The sequence below is a fragment of the Festucalex cinctus genome, chromosome 3, assembly GCF_051991245.1.
Source record: "Festucalex cinctus isolate MCC-2025b chromosome 3, RoL_Fcin_1.0, whole genome shotgun sequence".
In the NCBI taxonomy this organism is placed as follows: domain Eukaryota; kingdom Metazoa; phylum Chordata; class Actinopteri; order Syngnathiformes; family Syngnathidae; genus Festucalex; species Festucalex cinctus.
This window is the reverse complement of record NC_135413.1, coordinates 7,198,063-7,224,358: the sequence shown is the minus strand read 5'-3', so window position 1 is coordinate 7,224,358 and position 26,296 is coordinate 7,198,063. Positions and strand designations below refer to the sequence as shown.

The 26,296-nt window shown below is 40.2% G+C and overlaps 1 protein-coding gene and 1 long non-coding RNA gene across 5 annotated transcripts in view; both read left to right on the top strand.

Moving 5' to 3' along the window:
• LOC144015522 (solute carrier family 45 member 3) overlaps positions 1–26,296 on the top strand; it is a 70,403-nt gene that overhangs the window by 40,672 nt on the left and 3,435 nt on the right. For 2 of the 4 annotated variants that reach the window (XM_077515577.1, XM_077515580.1), the window contains exons 2-4: positions 11,114–11,430; positions 17,800–17,990; positions 20,101–20,758. In XM_077515577.1, coding sequence (XP_077371703.1) covers positions 11,283–11,430; positions 17,800–17,990; positions 20,101–20,758 — 997 coding nt within the window. In that variant the 5' untranslated portion in view covers positions 11,114–11,282. Of the gene's footprint in view, positions 1–9,485; positions 9,589–11,113; positions 11,431–15,472; positions 17,552–17,799; positions 17,991–20,100; positions 20,759–26,296 lie in introns of those variants that run through there. The other 2 variants (XM_077515579.1, XM_077515581.1) reach the window with 2 other exon arrangements.
• On the top strand, positions 4,945–5,520 carry LOC144016695 (uncharacterized). Its single transcript, XR_013282979.1, has 3 exons — positions 4,945–5,072; positions 5,159–5,311; positions 5,387–5,520. It is a non-coding gene; the product is annotated as an uncharacterized LOC144016695 (long non-coding RNA).

Here is a 26,296-nt window from a genome sequence, read left to right as displayed (position 1 = left end):
GGACATACTTCTTTTTTTTTTTTAGTTAAAACTAAAACTTTCTTCTTTTCATTTATAATTCAACCATAATTTCTCATTTGTAATTTACAACCAATTTATCTTTCTTTATTTAACATACATTTTATTGCATGTTCAGACACATTCGCTGCTTCCATTTCACAACACTTCAGTGATGCCACCAAGTCTTCTGTGGGTCAGTGGATAGATTGGCAGTGCAGTAGCTCATTGAACAGTAAACAGGAGGTGAGGGTTCAAATTCAATCTCAGACTGGTTGAGTTTAAACTTCAGTCTTTTCATTTATAATTCATTCATAATTTCTCATATGTAATTTACAGCCAATGTATCTTTCTTTATTAATTTAACATACGTTTTATTTAATGCATTCTGGTTCAGCAAGACATCTCTCAATTACATTTCACACTTCAATGATAACAATAGCATTCTGCTATTATCAGTCAGCTTAGCATTCAGCTATTTGCGTCGGCTTTCAGCATCCCACGCAATTTCTTCAGAAATTGCTTAGTCTAGTTATTATAGCATTTTATTCTCAACACTTTTTGCAATCAAACTACTCCTACATTATACTTCAGATTTACACCGTTCAAATTTCAACTTGCTGACAAAATTCACGCCTTTCGGGGTATTTATCGTTTGACTCCATATTACTTACAGTAATCGCATAATTTAATGTTAAAGATCAACTTTTCCCCATTCAGTTTTAATGGGACTGACACTGAATTTTTTCTAAGTCCCATTTTCCACGCCCACTTCCATACATACAACAGACCATCTTGACTGGCTTTCTGATACTGTTCAGTGGCGCAGTTGGGAGAGTGCATGTACAGTAAGCACGAGGTCACAGGTTTAAAGCCCACCGCCGACTGTACATTGCACGTGTCCCGTGACAATTATGTAAACGGACATTAAGTATACCAACTGACTATCACACCAGGAAATGCGTTATACTGACGTGATCAAACGCATGTGTCCCAAATCAGCGCTGATGACTTTCAGCGTCAGGTGACACTCATAATCACCAAGTCATAATACAACAAGTTAACATCTATTTCGTTAAATGTCATTTGACAAACTATTTCTTCTAAATGAATCCATATTGCATAATGCATTCTATAATTTCATTGAAGTGATTGAACACGTGGCCCCCATTATTCAGCATCATATGTCACTTTTCAATATAGATACACTGTAAGACATACTTCTTTTTATTTTTTAGTTAAAGCTAAAACTTTCATCTTTTCATTTATAATTCATCCATAATTTCTCATTTGTAATTTACAACCAATTTATCTTTCTTTATTCATTTAACATACATTTTTTTGAATGCATTCGTTCAATGACACATTCGCTGCTTCCATTTCACAACACTTCCAGGTGCATAGCAAAGACAGCCCTACGAATGGTTTGCCGGTTCAAACCCCGGATGGAGCAACTTTTTTTTTTTTTTCCAGTTTCGTCATAATACAACAAGTTAACATCTATTTCGTTAAATGTCCTTTGACAAACTATTTCTTCAAAATTAATCCATATTGCATAATGCATTCTATAATTTCATTGAAGTGATTGAACACGTGACCCCATTATTCATCATATGTCACTTTTCAATATAGATACACTATAAGCCATGAGCTTTGAGCCAGACAAGTTAGGTCAGTGGATAGCTTAGTTGACTGCCGCATGGAGAGCCTGGGTTCGAATACAGTGTGGGTAACTCTTTAGTAGGAATGCAATATTTAATACTAATCATTGTCACTAATAATTATTTCGCATCCATTACTTTTGATGTCATTTGTCATTATTAAGTTTTGTTTCTATATTATCCGTTCTATATTCAAGACAAGGCAAGTTTATTTGTGTAGCACATTTCCTACACAAGGCAACTTAATGTGCTTTCCACAAGGAAAGACAACACATTAGCATCAACAAACACAGTAGTTAACATTCAGAGCAAAGAAAAGGTTACATTGACAGTGTTAAAACCTCATTATTATAACATTGGAGCAGTTCCTTATGTACTTCCTCCGTGGTTCAGTGGGTACAACACAGATTGCTATCCATGAGTTTGCTGGTATGATACCAGTCTGGTCCCTTTATTTTTTTTATTATTATTTTTAAGTTAAAACTGAAATCCCTTGACAACAGCCATTTTCTTTTGTCAAAAAATTGTAAAACGTGGCTTGGTAATGCTTGTGATGTTCACATCACATTTATCCTAAGCGATATAAATTTAAACCAACTTACTAAATACAATACTATGTATTGTCACAGTCATCTACATGTCCATGATAGCTGAATGGTTAAAGCAATGGATTGACCCGTGGGAGATCATGGTTCGATCCCTCGTTGGGAAACATTTTAGCAGAACTTTGATTTCATATAGTAGTTGTCGGCTCTCGGGCCAGGAAAGGCTGGCCGCAGCGTCACCTGTTCCAACACCTGTTGGCAGGCTGATGCACCAGGTCCCCCTTTGGCGTTGTGAGTTGGAAGTAAAAGCAAGTCAGAACAAAAACAGGCAGGAGTCCAAAGTCAAGCTGAACAAAAAGCGGCTTTATTGGCAAAAGCACACAGAGACCATTCAATTTGCGCAAATGGAAAAAATCTCACAATCTCAGGAAATGCAACAGTTTATAAAGCATCATCCATGGTACAACCTCTTTTCCTGATTGGCTATCAAACCTGCCTGCCCACTTCACGCTTAGATCTTATTGGTAAGGTAAAGCCTCGGCCAAACCCACTTATTATGAGATGCAGTTTACTGAATGCTAATAGTATCTGCTTTCGACCACTAGGGGGTAGTGCGAGCTTCGTTTTGTGACTTCTACTGGTATCCAATTGTTATAAAGTGGTCAGCAGATTATACGTCTCCCCCCCATTCTTGAGACCAGAAGTAGTAACAGGTTTTTACTGGTATCAAAAGGACTTATTCATACATAAAAAATAAGGCGACCTATCATTTACATTGTATGATCTAATAAATTTGCTAAAACTAACCTTTTGCAGACATCAAAGTAATGAGATCCTTGCTCTGAGCATCTCCCCATCAGCTGACAGTTGTAAAATAATAAGGTCCTTGCCCTGAGCATCTTCCCGTCAGCTGACAGTTGTAAAGTAATGAGATCCTTGTTCTGAGCATCTTCCCGTCAGCTGACAGTTGTAAACTTTCAGGATATCATTTCGTTTATTAGCCCTCAAGCGTGAAGGAGCAGTTTTTCCTAATAGTTGATAGCAGTAAACTTGCAAGTTTTTGACACCTTTACCGTTCTTTTACAAACATAGAGACGCCTGGCAGCTGTGGATCGCTTCACACTGGTTCTAAATGATTGAGCATATGTGATCTCTTGTATTTTCAGCTGGCACCTTAGTGTTACAAAATTAAGTAAAATAAATGATTATAGGGTAACAAATACATGATTCCCTTTGTGACAAGTCAGGATACACACTGGCATTTAATTTCCTTAAGCTATTTAAACACAAGTAGCAATCGTAAAGTTGTTTAGCATAAAAAGGGTTTCACTTGAACATTTGGCCTAGAATAGGTCAATAGTTCAAGAGACAGCACCAAAAATCAGATCCCACATTAGTCATTGTATAATTCTTTATAGTTGCGCTTTGTAATAATTTGACACAAAATACCTTCACAATAGTGTTTTTGTTTGACCATTTATGAGTTTTTAAAAGTTTGAAATGAACAATTCACATTCAAACCCAAAAGCGTTGAATACTTTGCATTTCACTGCCAAACACGTGTACATGTTTGTTTGTTTGTTTGTTTGTTTGTTTTTTACACAAGAGCAGAGAGAAAGCTTTGACAAGCAGCTTGACAGAAAGTGGTGGCTTCAACCATTGGTAGTTATTAGGTTCCATGTTTCAAAATAGGCCAGCAGGTGGCAGCAGAGTATTAGCAATCAGCCAAGGCCATGTTGCAGACAATTCTTTTTGCCAGTGTCCATTCAGTGTTCAGCATCAGATGTCACTTTTAAATATGACTACACCATAAGCCATGACTTTTAGCCCGACAAGTTAGGTCATCGATATTATTGATACCTCAACAGTATCGATACCGGATCAATACTGGCACTAAAATATTGATCTAATTAGTTTAGTTTCAGTTTGGCTCAACTTTGTAGTAGATTGCATGAACACATACAGTATTGTACTCAAAAAATATTCTTTTGTTTGTTTGGTTTTATATTTGTTGTTGTTCACTACAATTACATAAAATGTCACAATCATTTAACTACAAGTTACTACTTAACTCTTTGACCGCCATAAACGTTTAAAAACGTTCAGTATAATCCTAGGATTGGCCGCCATAGACGTTAATTGACGTCTACTATGTTTTTTTATGGAAACGGGTGGAGGAAAGCCTTGGGCAGCTGTGCTCCAAGTATCAAGCCGATCGGGTTACTATATGAGTATTCCTGGCCACTAGATGGCTGTGATGAGTCTTTTGGACAAGATCGGGTAGGAGACAACAGTAGAAGAAGAGAGGCTGAGCTAGAGTGTTGAGGGGGAGAGAATGGCTAACTTGGCTAAGGGAGTCAAAAAGGCTACAGATGGCAAGCAGCTCACGCTTGATCCTTATTTTCAAAGCTCAAAAGCATCGACCAGTGCTCAAGAGCACAGTGATGACGGGGTTAAGTCATAGTTGAAGCGGTGACGCGGCCGTTTCGACCACGTCCTAAGGCCCCACCGGCTAGCGATGCTAATAACGTCCTAAGGCCCCACCGGCTAGCGATGCTAACACCGGAGAAAAGTGGTGCACAACCGAGCACGTCTGCACAGATGACGTTTCATCGGACGATGACGACTACTATGGGTCCGATGCAAGACAGTCTTGGACAGCCTTTCGTCCTCCAAAGAACGTGAAGGTAAGCGCTAACATGCTAAGAGAATGCTAGTAAGATTACTTTGCTTTTCGGGCGATCTGCTAGCAGTGTGTGTAAATGTGCTGATATACACTAAAACATCTATTACCTATACAAACGTGAATGTATATTTTATAGATCGTGCTTACAGCAACGTCCGACCGCTGGTTCTACGACAAAGAAAGGTAAAAAAAAAAAAACGTTTTCAATACACCGCAACAATAAAAGGAAAGTCTTTCGATTGTATTGTAATTGTATATGTTTCTTTCAGCTCCTACTCATAGGGCCCAAAGTGACCCTTCTCACAGTGAGCAGAACAAAGGTAAAAAGAAAAGATTCTCCACAGCACTAATAAAATATTTGATGGTAAACGTCTTCTATAATTTACAGAATGTGCATCAACCAATACACCCAAGAAAAAAAGGTAAACATATGCACACACACACACATTGCATCACACTGCTCTAAAATGATATGATATTGAAATGTATATTTGCAGATCCCAAAGATTCTGGCTGGCTTGAAGTTGATTAATTCGGCTGGCAGCCAACCATCTTCCCCTTTGCTGCAAAACCAGGACCAAGGGATGCTGCAGCAGAGCTGAATTCCCACCTGCCAGCTGACATCCTGGAGCTCTTCATCACGGATGAACTTCTCCAGCACATCGTTCATCATACCAACCTCTACGCAAATCAGTCCATGCAGAAGCAGACTGACAAAAACTGTTGCGCACGTGTAAATAGTTTGCAAAGTGTTTTCCAAATTGTTTGTTCGGATTGCTACTGTTGCATGTAAATAAACTGTTATTTTGCAATCAAAAAACATTTTTATTGTTGGGGTAGTGTTTTATAGAGTTTAGGTGTTTGTAGAATCACTCATGCAAAAAAAAAAGTGCCAATTTCACTAGAGTGCATGAAATAACAGCGTTTCACAAAAAGCTTGATTTCTCCGTATTTTGGAAGAAAATAGAGGATTTGGGTGAAACGAAGCTGTTTTCTATTGTTGATTACTGAAGATCCGAATAAGGTAGAAACAAACTTTTTTTTTTTTAGATGAAAGATGAGACTTCAATCTTTCATTTGGTAGTATCCGCGTTTCCATAGTCCTAACACAACATTTTCTGTGGAGCTTGAAAGATCGGTAAAATTCTGTAAATCAGCTGGCAGTATGGGGTTACCTTTTCCGAAAATGGCTGGCAGTCAAAGAGTTAATAATTACTACTAATGCTACTACTGTTTTTACGACTACTACTACTACTACTACCACGACTACTACTACTACTACTACTCCTATTATTACTAGTAATTAATAGATAATTACTTTGTAATTTTCACAGTTTCTTTGTTTCCTTCATTAGCATTCAGCTATTAGCATTCAGCTATTAGCATTCAGCTATTAGCATTCGGCTTAGCATTCAGCTATTAGCATTCAGCTTTCAGCAACCCCACACAATTTCTCCAGAAATTGCTTAGTCTAGTTTATATAGCAATTTTCCACCTTACAAGGCCCTCAAAGCGCTTTACATTTTTGACACCCCATTCACCTACTGATGACGCAGCATCAGGAGCAATTGGGGGTTCAGTATCTTGCTCAAGGATGCTTCGACGTGGTCACAATGGCATGGGATCAAACCCACAACCTCTGGGTTGGGAGACGAACACCATACCACGCCACGCCGCCCCCAATGTTATTCAAAATGTTAGCATTAGTAACAAGGTTACAATGTTAATCTTAGGACAGTTTAACCCACAAATTAATTCTATTTCCCTTATTTACTATGGAGCACAATTACAATCAAAAATTAACCACTGTCCAGGTTCCATAGTAACATGTTGGTATGGCCAAAATTAAAGTTAATGTATGGAAATTGATGGCTTCATAATATTTTACTATTTAATAAGATAGAGAAGACTTCAACATCAGAGACTTAATCAGATTCTCTGTCACTGTTGATCTCATTTCTCTGTGAGAAAAACTGTCAACAACTCAGCTGGCTCTACAATAGACTGACAAGAGTCAGAATTACAAAGGCTTACCAAGCATGTGTCAAAAGGTTCTTCTTAGAATGCAGGTCAGAGACAAAGCTGATCTCAAGGTTTTGTGGAAAAGCAGGGTGCACACAATATGTAGACTGGAGATTTTAGTGGCCAGACATGCCAAGGGCAGCAAGCAAAGACAGGTCGTCTGATAAGTGTTATCAGTGTACCCAATTTTATTCATGCTTGATTGGAATGACATCTGACTGGTGGAATATTCTCTGGTGACCTATGCCTCTGGTAACGCACCCTTGTAAAAACAGTTAACGTCACCCTTATTTTTGAACACACCAATTTATCTGAGGATTGTGACAGGGCTAATCTAAAGTACTAATGGTACAGAAATTTGACAGTATTGATGACATGGACCGGACACTTCTAAACAAAATATAAACTTGATGTTGTTATTGTCCTCTCAAAAAAAAAAAAAAAAAAAAAAAATGGGCCAGAACCTCGTATGTTCAAATTTGGTCAATCATATTTTTCCACAAATGCATTAGTGAGTGCACAAATGTTTTTTTTTTCTTTTTTCTGGAATTATTGACCATCGTTGAAAATGGCTTGCTTTCTTTGACGATTCAATATTAGTAGGTCTAAGTGTGATGGTTTTGGAGATAGGGGGACTCTGCCCAACACAGCAAAACACATTTTCATCATGTGATTAATTTTTGTCACGTGTTTAATTTTAAATTGGTGTACAAATGTACTTACAACTTTATGCAACCCAACAAGTTTAGTCATGAAATAATTAATCCTTTTGTAGAATGAGTCTTCTGTTACACCTTACTCACGTTGCAGTCATTTGTCAGTCATTGCAAATGTATTCCAATATATAAATACTTTATTCACTGTGATTGGCTGGCAACCAGTCCAGGGTGTCCCCCGCCTACTGCCCAAAGCCAGCTGAGATAGGCTCCAGCACCCCCCAAGAGGGAAATTAGATTCTCACAGCAGCAGCTACAGTATGTTAATGTCATGTTTTGGTTCTCTGTGGTTGGATTTTTGTTTAGTTTTGGGTGTTATTGTTGTTTTTGTCTGTGATTGGGGTTTGTCATGTGTTCTTGATTTCTTCCCTTGTCTCGTTATGTCTAACCTCGTCCACCTGTGTGTTTTTTCCCTTCTCAGTGTGTGTGACCAATCAGTTCCCTCTGCCAAATGTGTTCCCCGGATGTGTTTCATTAGTATTAGTATATTTAGGCCCCGTCCACATGAAAGCCCGTATCAATGTATCTGCACAAGTTTCTTGCTGTTTGGGCAGTTCTTCCACACGGCGGCTCTGTTTCAGTGCGTGAAACCGATAACTTTTGGACCAGGGCTCCAGAGTGGAAAGATTTCGAAACGCGCCCCGGATGTTCTAATGTGGACACCATACGCTGGATACTCCTCCAGTGTTGATGTAATTCTCGCGTGACTGCACACGAACCACCAGTCTGTCAACATCAATGGCGTGTTATAGCCATGTTGTCGTTTTGCGCAACCTCCTTAGCTTAGCTTGTTTACAGCAAAATGTTTTGTGTGATGTTGTTGTACCTTTGTCACCTCTCCTGTGTTCGTCTCACTGATCTGTATATATTCAGGGTTCCCGCGGGGTCTAAAAAAAAAAAAAAAAGTCTTAAAAAGTCTAAAATTCAGAAAGTTAAATTTTAGGCCTAAAATGTCTTAAAAAAACAGCCATATTTTCATCCTAGGCCTAAAATTTAATTTACCCAAGTCTAAAATTCTTACATCCACTCCATCCACTCCACTCACATTCCGAGAAGTGTCTGCTCTGTAGAAAGAAAGAAAAAGAGCAAAAAAAAATGTGCGTGTTGCGTTGTTTCTATTATTTGTGTGCTCAACGTGAAGGAGACATTTGAGGGGGTGCGTTTGCATTGTAGTTCAATTTAGTTCAGGCGGGCGGGAGCGAAGGTACGTGGGACGGTGCAAATGAGACGTTTGGTGAGATGTGACAGGCAGCGGCTTGTTTTGCCACAAGTTTCGACAACAGGAGGGGGAGGAATTAGGGGCTTGACACACGGGAGGACGTCGCTCGTTCGCCATTCACTTCTATGGAAGCAAGGCGACAAAGCGAAAATCGACCCCCCCCTTTTTTTTTTTGTAATTTATTTATTTATTTATTTATTTTTAAGGGGTCTTTGGTCGATCGTGAAGTTGGTCTAAAATTTTTCTCATAATGGTCTAAAAAAGTCTAAAAAAGGTCTAAAATTTCACTGAGTGATTCCTGCAAGAACCCTGATATTACTGGATAGCTGATAACCCATACATGCCCAAGCCATTGAAGTGGTAGGGCAGTCATCTTAGTCCTCCCATTTCGCGAGCAGACTGAGGTTTAAACTACTTTGAAGACCCCCTTTTCTTTTATCGCTAGACCCCAGTTGTTTCTACTAAGTACTGTCTCAAATGTTCTCTAATTTTGATACTGTAAAAGTATAGGATCGTATGCCGATTCTTGGGAGGAGTAATATGGTGGCCTTGCGGCTTCTAAAGTCTTGGCCTATCGGCTATTCAGATCACTGATTTGTCTTCTTCACTGATTTTTTGTCTACGCTTCCGTGTGAACAGGGCCTTAGTCTGTTGTGTTTGTCCAGTCTGTGTGGGAGCATTGTCAAGATTTTATGAGTGGAAGTTGTACGTGTGTTTTGTCTAAGTTAAGCCCTCGTTTCAGGTAAGTCATTTTCATCTCAGTCTAGTTACCCTTGTCTTCATCTAGTTATCCTTGTCAGCATCCAGTCGCCCACGTCCTGCCAACTCTCCAACATCCTGCCAACTTGCCCTCGTTCTTTCTGCCCAGTCGTCCAGTCCAGTCATGGCGACCAGCCTCCTCTCGTCCAATCAACTCTTGGTGACCAGTCCTCTCACATGCCTTCCAGTCCAGTCCGGTTCCGTCCCGTCCTTGTCCACTCACCTTTCTTGTTATGTGTCAAACTTCCTCACATTGCCCTTCATGCCTGTCTCCCTGTTGTGTATCCCCACATTTGGGGTCTACCCCCTTATAATCACTCACATCCACCATGACGGATACATTTAAAAATAATTGGAGTAGAGAAAAGAATAAAAATTATATATCGCACAAACATATTTTCCTGCAGTACAAGTAATCAAAAAAAAATTCTACAAAAGAGATGGTGACATCATTGCTGTTTCCCTGGAAAGAACAGATGGGCAGCACTCGAAGAGAAATATCACACCAAATACAAATATAGCTTCTTGTGGTTTCTGTGTTAGTCTGTGTTCTCACTGTTTCTATTCTTTTGGATTTAAAGAACTGTTTGAACTAATGATAAAAATGTTGACCTCTATTTGTTTGCCTGTCCATTTTTTCTGTCAGAAATTAAATATTTTTATTTTTTATTTTTTTAACCTTAAGCCTTACTGGTTATTAATGTATATTGCTTGTTGTTACAGCACATACTGATCACTCTGAACTGCTTAGGTAGAGAGTAAGGACCGGAAGGATTGACATGTGGTATCTTGAGGATACGTCGGCGTGTAAATAACGGGGAATGTTACTGGAAACATTACACATCAAAGTGTGGTTGTAGTGGCTTCTGGTGATGGATAGGGTGCATAAAAAGTCAAAGAAACAGATGTTGCAGTTCACCTTTGGTTTTAAGTTCACAAGTGCAGCTCATTCTAATTCTCATGTTGATTTTCTTTTGCGAAATTTGCACAGCACGTATTTTTGTACTCTTCAGTGAGAGCCGAGAGGTCTACATGTGGAAGACTGAAGATACCACATGGAATGTGCTCTGCTGCTCTTATTACTCGCTGGTTGAATAGTGCGAAGATGGGAGAGGGACAGACTGAAATGTCTTCTAGTAGGTGTTTTGACGCTTGAAAAAGACAAGTAAACAGCAGTAGGAGACATAATTCTCTTGGCAAATGGTTTAGTGTGTTTGCCACATAGCGTTGCTGCAGCTGACTCATCTCCTCTCCGCCTGTTGTTGTTGTTTTTCCTGCTGTCCCGAAGCTGTTGGTTCTAAGGATCCATCAAAATCAAATACTTTTGACTGTCGCTGATGTCTCCATGTATTTTGACAATATCTTGCCAAATGCAGAGATTTACTGTGAAAATACAGTGACTCTAAGGATGAACTGTTATTTCAAGTCTACGGTTTGTTTTACATAAATGCACCAAGATGTGGTGTTGGTGCTGATTTGATAGTTTATTATATCTTTCTGCTCTTCAGATCCAGAATGCTGAAAAGAGGATGAACCCTCCAGGTCATCCAAGACATCTACGTGTCTTTGTTGTTGCCTGTCCCCTGCGGCCCCATCTGCCTCCCCAAAGTTAACGTCGCCATACTGACACAAGTGGCCATCCCAGAGGGTAGGAAGGGCGAGCCAGCCCCAGTAAATATGCCTGGATGGAGGTCTCAGTGGCGTCTGGTCCTGCTGAACTCCCTTACATGTGGCCTGGAGATTTGTGTGGCAGCAGGGATTACATATGTGCCACCGTTGCTGCTGGAGGCTGGTGTGGAGGAGCGTTACATGACTATGGTTTTAGGTAAGTGGCTGCAGATCTGCTTAATAAGTGTTATTACTAGCGTATCGTGAGCCAAGGGCCAGGAACTAGAAATTAGAAGAATAAGAAGTTGATGAATTTCATGGAATTTTAAGAGAAAATGTGACTTTTTAAAGTCATTGTCGTCATTTGTTTGCGGAAATTTTATATATCAAAAGTACTAGTGGTGTGGTGCTTGTATCGGTGATGACTCGAGGTGAGCACTCGCACTGGTATTGGTCTGAAAAAAGTGCTCTCGAGTTATTTCTATTTCAAAGGTTCACACCAAAAAAGTCCTGGTGCTAATATACAAACTAGCACCAGTTTCTTGCTTTTTACTGACAGAAAATGAAGAACCTAAAGATCAACCTGACAGAAATTGTTTTCCAGTCAGTCACTTTTTAAATGACAAACAGCTCCATATTGAGTTGGATTTATTATTACGGCGTGTGGTATGTCACATTGGCGATTTATTCGCTGAGTTTTACGTGACCAGAACAACACAATTTATGTTTTGTTGGTAGTGTTTGGACTAACCTATCGCAAAACTAGTAATTTACAGAAACATTACATTTCTAAAAGAGCAAGTCAACCTTAAACATTTCTTGACAATGTGACCTCACAAGTCTGAACATGACATTGATTAATATTACTTTTGTGGAAGATGAGGATAAAAATCCATCTGTTTTTATCCTTCTTGGCCATTTTGTCACTTTCTGTCAACTGAAGATGATATCACAGTTGCTCAGGGTTCAGGCAACGACGAATCACAGCTCACCTGTTTTCTGAAGCTGAGCTATGATTGGTTGTTACCCGAGACCTGCGCAACTGTGATGTCATTTTCACTCAACAGCAAGGGGCAAATGTATAATATTGATTAAAATACTGCTGTTTTTTTTGCTGCTTAACTCATATTCCACTAATGCAATATTAACCAGAATACCAGATTTAGACTAGTGGGGCTGCATAGAAAAATTATTGTCAATAAATCTTTAGTGGGTTGACTTCCCCTTTAAGTAATGCAACATATTGCGGTTCGCTTAAGGACATCTCATTACGTTATGTGCTGTCAGCACTAAATATTCCCAATGCGCCATCTAAGGCAAACTACCACGCTAGGTGCATAAGATCACATGGGACACATCACAGCTGGTCATTTAGAACCCGCTTCCAGCCCCTTGACCTCTTCAATAAAGAAAGATCTTACTTGTCTCTTCTTCACACCCCATTGTCGCTCCTTGGTCCGACTTCCAGTAAAGTGCACACATTCAGCCAAATATTAAGCACTTAACGAAGCTTAACTGTAGCGTCCCAGCAAAGGGCAGCCAGGAAACAACACACTATGCATGTTTTAAATAGGTTAAATAAAGGCTTTCTACCAACTTCCCAGAGGCTGAAATTGTCCAAATCAGAGCTTCCTCTGTTGGATCCCACTAGTTTTCAATGAAGGTTTGGTAGCCGGCTACCAGCCAAGCCATAATGCACCATGCTGCCGAGATGCAGACTTTGCTTATTAGATAAGTAGGTAGTGGGGGTGGGGTGAGTGGAAGGAGGAAGAGGAACCTGATGCTTGAGTGTAACACTAGTTGGATGTTTTTGATAGTAACATAACCATTCATTTTTATACCAAAGTAGTTGTTGATGGACCACTGCTCTTCTAGGCAGATGAGTTAAGTTAAAGTACCACTGATTGTTACACCCAGGCTAGAGTATATACTGTATTTTCTTTTAGAATGGCTCTTGGTTAATTCACTAAATGTACTTAAATGATTTAAAAGATGAATCTGGTACACACTTGATGGGTGGCACTGGGGCACTGTGGGCAGGCAATCCAGAGACGAAAAGTGCTAAAGTCAGTATTCCATGAAATAAATAGAAGAAACCCTTGTTTTGTGTTTTTGACTGTTCTTTGACATGTATGTTTTTGAACTGTGGAGCGGTACAGGGAATGGATGAAGCTGGTCTACTCAGAGAATACTCACGCAAACACAGATGGAACATGTTTTTATTTGTACACGACCTTTAGGGTCTCGTAAACATTGTGAATACTTAGTCTGATAATCCTGTCAATCTAAATGCTATTGGCATGGTCCTCAGTTAAAGCAGCTAATTTTAAATGTTGTCTTGTGACCGAGAGATAATTACGGAGCCCCTAAGGTGACATGGTAGAAAAAAAAAAAAAACTTTGCGTTCCCTCGCAAAACATTTTGCGTTCCCTCGCAAAGATTGCGTGCCCTCGCAAAAAACTTTGCGTTCTCTCGCAATCTTTGCGAGGGAACGCAATCTTTGCGTTCCCTCACAAAGATTGCGTTCCCTCGCAAAACAACTTTGCGTTCCCTTGCAAAGTTTGCGTTGTTTTGCGAGGGAACGCAAAGTTGTTTTTTTCGCCTGCCATGTCACCTTCGCTGCGCCGTAAACACTTACGGGTCATCTTCCATGTGAACAAAAGCGACGAGGATGGAACGTTTGTAAACATGAAACAAAACAGTGGGAAAGCTTTCCCAAAGCGACTAGGATGGAGCATGTATTTTTCCACTGCTTTGTTTACATGTCGCTTTTGTTCACATGGAAGATGACCCGGAAGTGTTTACGGCGCAGCGAAGGTGACATGGTAAGCGAAAAAAACAACTTTGCGTTCCCTCGCAAAACAACTTTGCGTTCGAACAAAAAGATTGCGTTCTCTCGCAAAGATTGCGAGAGAACGCAAAGTTTTTTGCGAGGGCACGCAATCTTTGCGTTCCCTCGCAATCTTTGTGAGGGAACGCAAAGATGTTTTGCGAGGGAAAGCAAAGTTGTTGTTTTTTCTACCATGTCACCTTAAGGGCTCCGTAGATAATGGCTGGAGCGCCACAATTACTGAAGTCTGTCTTAGATACCAGTAACTTAAGTATTTTACATCTTTAAAAGCGTACATGCATTTGGTTTCTTTATGAGCTAGAAATTATTTTATTGTGATATTCTTCACAAAGAGGCTCTGCTCTGCTGCAAGCCAATTTAGGAATGGCACTCAGCCTTACTTGACTATCCTATTATTATAATGGTTGGTCTGAGTGTTATTTGAATGAAAATAGATATTGTGTCTCTGGAGGCTAAAAGCCACTTTCCCCCCAAGCTAGTGTCAGGTTCTCAAATGGCTGTTTTCTTCTTTATCTAATAACCATTTGTTGGTTGTGCAGTGCTCTAAGTAATATTTCTTTAAGGACTTTGCTGTCTCAGGAATGGACGAGCTACTCTGTGCAAAATCCTACATTATGAAACGTCACCTTTAGTTAAAGGCAGCATTTCAATGTGGTATTTGTGGTTTGGGATAGACGGCAATCATTGTGTGTCTGAAAACAGAAACAGTGTGAGACTGAAAGCACGCTGCAGTTTATTTGTGCCTTTATTGCGTGTTCCCGTGCGTGTGTGTGCTTGTGCACAAGTTGTGAGCAAATAGCCACGTGAACAGCTGTAGCTGGTGAGACTTGTGATTGGCCTACACAGCTGCAGGACTGAAGTGATGGCTGGCTGCAGTTAACTTGTCTCACTTACTGCCAGTCTGCCCCTCTCTGTGGTGTGCCTGTATGCACTGTACAATCTTGTGTCTTAGCAAATTCATTTGAACGTTTTAAATAAATGAGCTGTCTTTTTGAGCTGACCTATGAAGTGAGGTGCACTGTGATAATAAAATAATAATAAAAAAAAAATCAGAAAAAAGACAAACTTCTGTATGCCGTATTTCAATGTGTTATGACAGCAACGACACAGTGCCTTAGTAAAGTGTCTTGATGTTTAGGTTTGAGTCCTAAACTAAAACTTCTATGATAAATAAAGTTCTCATGAGCACAGTTATTGTCTATTATTGAACATAATAAATAATGAAGGTCACTTTGCTCATTGCCGCCATTCCTTGGTCCCACTGCAGCCTGCCACTGCTTTGAATTCTATTAAGGCTACCGATGATCGGGCTAGCTCAGTGGTGTCCCAAGTTAAGATAATTATCCTAATCATTGAATCAGGTGCATTGCAGTAGAGAAACCTCGAAACATGCAGGACTCAGGCCCTGAGGACCGGATCTTGACACATGTGGCTAGCTGATCATGCTAGCAACATGATGCTAACTAGGGGTGCGAAAAAATAAAATAAAAAATCAATACGGGAATATATATTTGCGGGCCTAGTCTTTATAATACAATTTAGGGGTCGGAATCTTTGGGCGTTATTACAATTCCCGGGGCTACGATGCGATTATAAAACATGCCTTTTTTTTTTCATGTATGTTGATTGATGCACTCTTCACAACACACAGTTCTATTTGTCTCACTCAGCATTAATCACTTGCGTTTTTTTCTTTTAATGAAAAGGTTTCTTTATCAGCAGCACAACCACACTTTCAGTCTTCAGTAAACTAAAAGCCTGTTTGGGTTAATAAGTGTACCTATGGCTTAATTGTATTTTCAAACTGTAACGAAAAAATGTGGCCCCTACCTAAAAATATTAACTTGACTGCAGACTAAAAGCTTGGTAAAATGAAATAGTGAAATAGTTTTGGGATGGTTTTATGTACCTGGGCCCCACAACAGAATAAGGATGCAAGTTCTTGACCATAAATGGCCCAAAGGCCATCGTAATTCACTTTGCCTTTTCTGATGAGGCTGGCAGCTTTGGAATTGCTTCCTCGATTGTTCTCTGGTCCTACCCGCAGGAACAGCAGCCATCTCCCTGACTCCCCCGTTGGGTATAATTGAGTCACATGACTTCTCATGTTTGTTGTTACAAGGTATTTTATTTTAGCACAACACTGCTTACATATAACGTGGCTGATATCCACTTCACTTCAGTCTTGACGTTGTAGAAGCTGAAGTGTTTCCACACGTCTGCTTTTAAATTTCATGTATGTTTTCTTATGCCTGCACCATATGTCTGGGTTTCCCAGAGATGATTAGCGCACTTTATAGTTATGCATTATTTTCAGCGTTCGGTGTGGTGCTGCCGGTAAACTGGAAGAGCTGCTAACATTAGAAGAAGGAGATTTTTTTTTTGCCATCCCTCATAATAAAATTATCATTTGCGTGTGTATTACAATACGTATCGTATTGTGATCTCTGTATCGTGATACACATTGTATCCTGAGGTTGTTGGCAATACACAGTCCTGACAGTGCTAACACTGATTGATGCACCTTTATACAGTCAAGCGTGTGCTGGTCGCGTTCTTGTGTCATGACATCAGGCTGCTTCGGTGTTAAAGGGACAGCAACATGAAAAATCAAGTTTTTTGAGCTTTTAGCAGTGTTAAAATGCTAATTCCTAATCAAACACATGACCAAAGTGGTGTTTTCCTCCATTCACCCCTCTATGAGAAATTCAAAGTCATTCTGCTCTCCAAGTACCAGCCCCTCCCAACCTAAGAAAATTAGCTGTTTGCACTCTTTGACGTCATAAGGTGCGGGCACACCCCCACACCGCCTCTGTGGACTAAACGCACACCTACTTTCTCTGCGACCTCCATGGGATAGTGACAGAAGTAGCCTTTATCAGTAAACATTCTGTCTAAATGAATTAAATTATCCCATTTTCAATGCCAAAGAGCAATGACAATTGGCTGTCTTAAAATCCCACAATGGTTCTGGCATAGTATAGTGGTTAGTGTGCCCTTTTAAGTCTTTCAGTCGAAAAAAAAAATGGGGAACTATAGACAATTTTTGATAGCCGTGCAAATTTATACTGGCTCGTTCCAGTCCAGCGTCTGAAGGTGGGTAGTGGCTCGACACAACAGCGTATTGGTCAGGCCACATTTAATGTCGAACTCTGTATAAGAATTTGTGTACTGTAAATTTTAAAATAGAGATTTCTTAATCTCTTTGTAGTTGTTTTTCAAATGACTTTGTGACTAGTTCAATTCAATTTTGCTAGAATGTCTCTACCGCAGGGTCCTCTTTTTCCTTCTTTTTCTTATAGTCACGCTGCTGCCCGAAGATAAAGTAATTTTTCATACTGCATGTGCATCTAGCTGTGGACACCGCATGTGGCGTGCTGTGCTTTAATTAGTCAGATGCATTCATGTGTGGAGGATGAGCTGATGAAGGCGTACCTTCAGGCAGGAGGCCATCTGGAGGAACCACCACCAACATTCAGTGATGATGGTAATCCACTGCCCTGGTAGACCGGCAGTCAGGGAGACCTAAAACATCCAGTTAAAAAATATACAGGAGTCATATGTTGCGTTAATACTAAGAACAAATAATGAGTCGAATATTCATAACTTGTAAAGCTGAACAATGCATTTTAATTGACAGTAATCATGTTGCATGTGTTTTACATTTTTCCTTGCGTTGGTCTGCCATTGTCTCTGACTTTCCACTTCAACTATTATCCTTGGCTTTATTCGCAGGTATTGGTCCAGTGCTCGGCCTCGTGTTCATCCCCCTGGTTGGCTCAGCCAGTGACAACTGCAATAGCAGTTATGGAAGAAGAAAGCCTTTCATCTGGCTGCTATCTCTGGGAGTCCTTCTAGCCCTTTTTATCATTCCCCATGCCGACATCCTGGCTGCACACCTTGCCTGGGGAGGACGCACTTTCCAGGTCGTTGACTTTACTAATTTAATCCATCCACTTTCTATGTATACCTTTTCCCCCCCTGAGGGTGCCAGGTGTGCTTGACTTGTCCTCCACTGGTGGCCAGCCAATTACATAACCTAATAAATTGTCACATAGTAATGTCTTAAAACATATGTTTTGCGGTTTGACCATGCTAATGTTTTATACTAAAGGGAAGTTATTCCCCCCAAAAAATCTTTACAATAATATATTATATGGGCCCTTGCTATTCCAAAAACGACATTCTCATTAATATTGCATTGTGAGATAATAATGGAATGTGGGAATGTGAGATAAGCATCAAAATCAACCTGTTTTTATCCATCTCAGGGGCTTTACTCTGTGCTTTTGGTTTTGACACATAAATATCCTCGTGGATAATCACATTTGTCTACATCATTTATTCTGTGGGCAATGAATCCATCGCAGTTGGACTCTTCTGTCTTAGAAGACATTTTGCCTCTCATCTGAAAAGGAGTCATCAGTTCATGCAACCAGGCTTGGTTACTATTTATGCTCGAAGTTGGAGGCACACCCCACCACTGGAAATGGCATCATTCTTTTGTGGTGCAAAAACGACCATCATTAAGATTCCTGGCAGAGAGGTCTCTGTTGGTCATTAAGTCATTGGGTCTGAAGTCTCTCATTAATTTTCCATTCAGTTGTAATGTAAAAAGGTGGGGACTACCTCAGCAGTCACAGAGGAGTTGTGTTTTTGTTGTTTTAGCTGTGTATCTGTGCTCACTGCTGAGAGCGCATTATTTTCACTTCAGTTGATGAGTAAGCTAAAGTTCACGACAAACCCAGGGAATTTTTGCATGAATGTAAATTTGGTGTGCAGACAAGTGACAGAAATAGTACCGTAACTACTAAACACAACATGTAATGAAATCAGCTTTTGCTGATGGGTTTCAGAATTAGATGGACATCTACCACGCTGCAGTACATAAATAAATGTCAGTGATCACTTAAAGTCGTCTTGGGCAAATTTTGTCTAAAAGATGTGTTCCAGTCTGACGTTTTAAATTAGTGGTCTCAGCTATTTATGTGCTACCCACTTGTTACGTTATATGATGTCAGACCTGCTTAGCTCATTTTTCAGTTTGAGGAGATTGCGGTCTGATTGGTTTCTCACCCTGAGGGACCTGCGCTGAGTTTGCTTTGAACCGAAATGAGACCATTTCTGGTCTGGCGGTATTATAGCCCGGGCTGGTAGTATAGAGTCGTCTTTAGGAATTCTTCATCTTTAATTTAGTAAATGTGCTAAAACAAATCCATCAACAAGTGTAAATTTTGAATGTCTTAGTTTTTAAAACTGCCCATCCTAGCTTTCTTTTAAAGGTGAGAATGTTTTCTATTTTTTTTTTTCTTACTAAATCCTGCTCGAATAGATCATCCATGCTCTGAATGGTAGCTGAATCGCATTTCCGTATTGAGAGCCTAAACAAGAGTATGTAGAAAGTAGGCAATCCATAAAGCAATGTTTTGCTGAGGATCAATAATGCAAAATGTTCACAAATTGGACCTTGACAGAAAGCTAGCAAACCATTTTTGCTTCTAAGATTAATTTTCATTCAATGGGGTGTTATGAAGAGAAATGTTGTAACTGCTCTGGTCATAGATAATTATTTGAGTCTTTGAGTATCATATCATTTTAAATCTTGGTTTGTTTGGTTTTTTTTCCTCAATATTAAAAGTAAATGGGGTGGCAGTAGCTTTCAGGGGCATCACAATCACAACCCCACCACATACACTTTTGCAACACCCACACTTTCTGTGCTGCTGTTGCAGGCTATGTCAGATATATGCTGTGGGTCACTAAAAACAGACCACAAATGGTCCCCGAGGCGAATTTGGTCACCTGTGTTTTCAACAAAGGCCAGTGCTTGTACTGTAACTGAATCATTGAGACCACAAAGTACAGTTCCTAAACAAACTTAGAGGTGGCCATGGTCTTGGGCCAGTTGAGCTAGTCCGTATCAAAGTTCAGTTTTTATGTTCACCATTCAAACTACAGCATGGGGGGGAAACTATTAAATGGACTAAATGATGCATGTGTTTAACATGATTTATTTTACCTCTCTGACTGTTTTAGGTGAGTTTCCTTATCCTTGGAGTTGGCCTTCTTGACTTTTGCGGACAAGTTTGCTTCACGCCATTGGAGGCTCTATTATCCGACCTTTATCGAGATGGGGAGGACTGTAACCAAGCCTTTGCGATGTTCTCCTTCATGGTTAGCTTGGGAGGCTGCGTGGGATACTTGCTTCCTGCACTAGACTGGAGCCACAGCCTGCTCTCTGTTTACCTCGGAGGCCAGGACCAGTGCCTCTTCTTTCTCCTCATCCTTATCTTCATTCCCAGCATACTCATCACTATGAAAGTCTCCGAAGAGCCCTCCAGTGCAATGAGCGGCTCTCCCGGGGCGGCATCTTTGCTGGAGCCAGGGGCTGGTGTAATGGAAACTGGCCAGTGTGGTGTGCCTCGCTCATGCTGCTACCTGCCTAAGCTGAGGCCGATGAAGTCTGGACCTCTGCTATGCTTGCTGAGAACATGCTGGTCCATGACCCCTGCCATTTACAGGAGCTACTGTCATGTCCCAAGGGTGATGTGGCAGCTGTGTGTGGCTCAGCTCTGCAGCTGGATGGCAGTAATGTCCTTCATGCTCTTCTTCACAGTCTTTGTAGGCGAAGGCCTGTACGGTGGAGTTCCCAGTGCGGTACCAGGAAGTGTACCCAGACAAAGATATGATGAAGGTCAGATACATTTTATTTAAATTTTTCTGTCTTTGCAAACACTTTTATGTTTGAATATAAAAGACTTTTGCCCTTGGTACCATTTTTAAACTGTTCAATGTGCTGCTGCCACTGCCAGAAAATGATTTGATCCAAACATGCAGTGGGTACATCTTTTATGGATTTGGGCAAATTCCAAGCCTTTTATCTTAACATTTACACATGCAACTACATTACTAAAACTGTTGATGTGATTGTGTCATTAGAGAACTTAAAAAACGTGGTTCACATCTTTTACTACTTTATAAGCTTGTACTGATTCTTGTCCAAACTATTTGTCCGGGTTAAAGTGTCAACACGTTGATTTTCTAACTGTACAGGCCGTTCTTTTTGGCTTTACAGGGCTCCAGAATGCGACCAATTGTTTGCTTATGGTATGCCTAAAGAAACAAACAAAAAAGATTGCACCAGTATGACAAGCCTTTGGAGGGATGGGGGGGGGGGAAGTCACCATACGTGTGTGCTTGCATGTGTTTTCAGATGCTTATGCCTCCGTCAGATAGGGCTAAAATAAAACCTTCCACCAAGGTGCAAGGACAGGGGCGTAAGTCAGAAGAAGCTTCAAATGTTTGAGGGGAATGAGGCGATCGTTTCTCAAGCTGTCAAGCTGACACGTGTCAAAAATGAACCACATGCGGGGCTAAATTATAACTCTCACCACAATTGTCCATGTTGTTTTAAGTCGGTTCAAATCAAATTCAAATATCTGTTATTATTATTATTATTATTATTATCTGTTGTGATTAGTCCATTCAAACTCCCTCATGCGCCAACCATACTGTGCAAACGTGGAGTGACTACATTTGTAAAGTGTTGTCTTGCTAATGAATAAGGTGGAATAAATACAAAAACAGAGTAGAGCCATTACAATGTTTTTATTTTCAGTAAGCGGCCAAATGCATTTGACAAAGTGGCAGCCCAAATGTTCGAAACAGGTGGTTACTTCAACATCGTAACCGTGAGCCGGCTTTATATCAAAAAAAGATGCAGCAGCCATTCAACATGTTGAGAAAGCAGCGTTTTGAGAAATGTTGGTTTGTTTTGTTTTTAAATCTTAATGATCAACTCTTAATATTTCCTTAAGTGCGATTTTTGTGAGCAGTCTCTTTTATTTACATTTTTTGTTTATCTAAGATATTTGATTTATTGTTCTACATTCCAATGTCCACATTCAGCATTCTTGAGATTAAAAAGATATTCTATCATAAGATCTGCATAGAAAAATAACAACAATATTGTTTATCATAATAGTTTCTGGGAAAACATATCGTTGTAAAAAAAAATGTGCAGCGTGTCACGTTTAAGTGAGGCCATCAGATATGGAGTGGGAATAGCTGCAGATGTAAGTAAATTGAGAATTTCTTGAATGTTAAAGCTGCTCTTTGTAACAATTTGCCCACAAATATCTTTACATTAGCCATTTTATTTGACCATTTATGACTGAAACATCTTCTAATTAGTAGATTAACACACTGTTCACTAGGGTTGGGACGATACGGGTATACCACGATTCGATACTGTGACGATATTTGGCTCACGACATCAATAATATCACGATACATGATATCTACGGTTTTTGATATATTGTCAAAATTCTTTTTAGCAATATACCATGATATGTGACTGAAAAAGCCAACAAACGCCCATAAAAAGGAAAATATCTAATTATGCATTTATTCAATGCCAAAACTTGTACAATGTACAAAGTAGGGGTGTAAATTGCCTAGTACCTGACGATTCAATTCGTATCACGATTCATAGGTCACGATTCGATTCAATATGATTAAGCCCAATACGAATTTACAAGTCGATTGTTGCGATCTTTTTTTTTTACTCAAATTTAGAAAATACTATTCAGTAAACTTGTACATGTACACTGTTAAGATTTGCATGAAAATGTATTATTTATTTATCTGAAACTTCAGTCATAACTGTGAGCCACTGTATTTAACAAACAGGTTGTAATCTGTTTCATATTTGAACGGCTTTGAAATAAACTATTAAGGCTTAATGTTCCATTAATTAATATAACATTTTTCCATGATTAAGGTGTGAACCCTAACCCTGAGTAAGACATTTTCTTGAATATTTTTCCATCAAAAATGGACGTTTAAAATCGATTCGGCCGCCTATTGAATCGATTTGAGAATTGCGTGATGTAATACCGCGATATATTGCAGAATCCATTTTTTTTTAACACCCCTAGTACAAAGTTTTGCATAGTGCCTCACTGCCTCTTAGTCTTTTAACTGTAAACATTGTAAAGTGAGACAAATTAAAGTGCATAAACATTTATAACATAACACTGCACAACAGGACACATTACATCGATATCTCCCGTCAGTGTATCGATAATTTCTTGCAACAGAGAGCGCAACAATATATTGCGATATCGATTTTTTTTTTTTTCTCCCACCCCTACTGTTCACAATGGGTACTGTTGCAAACCTCTGGCCAATAGTTTTCAGACTGCATTCGAGTTCGACTTCCCCACCCTCTTTGTCTGCAGCTAATTTTACACAAGTGGCAGAATGTGGGTGGGTGGTTTACAAGATGTTTACAATGCTAACTCCTTAATTGTGGCATTTATGCAAGTTATGCAAGCTACGAATGTTAGGTTTATGTTAAAACTTATTTAAAAACAGTATACAGTATTGTCGTCTAAACATTTTCGCACAGGTTTTATTTTTTATGAAATGAAACTTTAAAAAAAAAAAAGTTGGAACTTGGACGCTCTGGTGCAACCAATGCAAAAAGTTAATCTAGAGCCCTGATGTGTGTGTAAGTTAGAAAAGTTTGGAAGAAAACCCCAATCTCCTGTTAACTGTTAACACTGTTCTTTGTAACAATTTGCTGGGCTCCTGGCTGAGGCTACAATATTTGTGCTACAATTACAATACCTATAAGGAAATTTTTAGCCCAACCATCTTATCAAACAATGAGCCCGCGAACAAGTTCAATTAAACCTAAGATTGCGGGTCATCTGAAATGAATGCACTGCAAGAAAGTATTAGTTTATGAAATTTTTCGAGATGCTGCGCTTAAGAGTACATTTGTAATGACTGAATGAACAGTCTGTGTAAATGTCTATCAATACTACTGTTTTGGGGAAGCGTATTTGTGTAAAAAAGATGCATTTATGACACTGCAAGAGGAGCATGGATGGAAACATTACACTACAATGTACACAAAATCAGTACATTCCTTAATTTTTTTTATACCACTTAGTTTGAACAGTATTTTCGCCTTGAATAGTATATTGTATTGTATTGTATATTGAATCCATTCAATACTAGAAAAATTTTGATTAGGACTAAAAATCTAAAACAAAATAATTATTGATATTGGCGGATGAATTACTTACATCATGAAACATTTTTCAACCATATCGCCCAGCCCTCCTAGTGTCCTGCAATGCCTGCTGTCTCATTTGGTGCATTGCAACGGCGTGTCTTTATTAAAGTAAAGTTCTTGTCGTGGGGAATTGTACTTATAATGAAGAAATTTGTTGACTAGATTTGTAATCATTTACCAGTCAATATTGTCCAAAATAAAAATGTAAAAAAAATAACAATAATAAAGATTAAACCAAAACTGTGGTGTTAAATGTGATGCGGTCAAAATGTTGGTGCACCACAGTGCGAAAAACTAGATGGACCAATATTTTTTTTCTAGGCTGATGATGATAGTAGTTGTCGTCCAAGAGGGCAATAACCAATATTTGAAGCCAATATTTATTTGAGTAAAAGGGAAAATATTGGTGTAAAAAAATTAAAATTAAAATACCAACTCCAATTCTTGTTTTGCATATCTCCCTCCACCAACACACCTGATGTGATAATCAGGATCGTTATCAGGCTGATACAAAGCTTGCTGATTAACTGATCATTTGAGTCAGCTGTGTTGGAGAAGGGAGACGGTGAAAACAGGGAGGACAGTGGCTCTCGAGCGTTCGCTACTCGTTTTAGACAATAGACATCTTTTTCAAATTCAAGCAAAACGTTCAGTGACCTCTAGGATCATCAGCATGCCTTAACAGGTTCAATGAAAAATGTTTTCCTATATTTCAAATAACTAATAAAGAATAATACAATAAATACAATTATCCATCCATCCATCCATCCATCCATCCATCCATCCATCATCTACCGCTTATCTGGGGTCGGGTCGCGGGGGCAGCAGCTTGAGCAGGGATGCCCAGACTTCCCTCTCACCCAGCCACTTGAACCAGCTCCTCCGGCAGGATTCCAAGGTGTTCCAGGCCAGCTGAGAGACATAGTCTCTCCAGTGGGTCCTGTGTCATCCCCGGGGTCTCCACCAGTGGGACATGCCTGAAACACCTAAACAGGGAGGCGTCCAGGAGGCATCCAAACCAGATGCCCGAGCCACCTCAACTGGTTCCTCTCAATGCTGAAGAGCATCCCTCCCGGATGACCGAGCTTCTCACCCTATCCCTAAGGGAGAGCCGGACACCCTGTGGTGGAAACTCATTTCGGCCGCTCGTATCTGGGATCTTGTTCTTTCGGTCACGACCCACAGCTTGTGACCATATGTGAGGGCAGGAACATAGATCGACCGGTAAATCGAGTGTGTCGCCTTTCGACTCAGCTTGTTCTTCACCACAACGGACCGAGCACAGCGTCCGCAACACTACAGACGGTGCACCGATCTGCCTGTCGATCCCCCACTCCATCCTTCCCACACTCCTGAACAAGACCCCAAGATACTTGAACTCCTCCACTTGGGGCAGGATCGCATCTCCGACCCGGAGAGGCCATTCCAGCTTTTTCCGACTGAGGACCATGGTCTCGGATTGGAGGTGCTGATTTTCATCCCAACCACTTCACACTCGGCTGCTAACGGCTCCAGTGAGAGTTGGGGATCACTGCTTGATGAAGCCAACAGCACCACATCATCCGCAAAAAAGAGAGATGTGATGTTGAGGCCACCAAACCAGACACCCTCAACTCCTCGGCTGCGCCTAGAAATTGTGTCCATAAAAGTTCAAAACAGAATCAGTGACAAAGGACAACGTTGGAGGAGTCCAACTCTGACTAGAAATGAATTTGAATTAATGCTGGCAATGTGGACCGAACTCTGACACCGGTCGTTGTACAGGGACCAAACAGCCCGTGTCAGGGGGCTTGGTCGAACGCCTTTTCCAAAACCAAAAAGCATATGTAGACTGATTGGGTGAACTCCCATGCACCCTCGATCGATCCTGCCGAGGGTGTAGAGCTGATCCACAGTTCCGCGCTCGGGACGAAAACCACACTGCTCCTCCTGAATCCGAGATTCGACTTCCCGACGGACCTTTCTCTCCAGCACCCCTGAATAGACCTTACCAAGGAGGCTGAGGAGTGTGATCCCTCTATAATTAGAACACATCATCCGGTCCCCCTTCTTAAAAAGGGAGACCACGTGGGTCTGCCAAACCAGAGGCACTGTCCCCGATGTCCACGTGAGGATGTTGTAGAGGGGTGTCAACCATCACAGCCG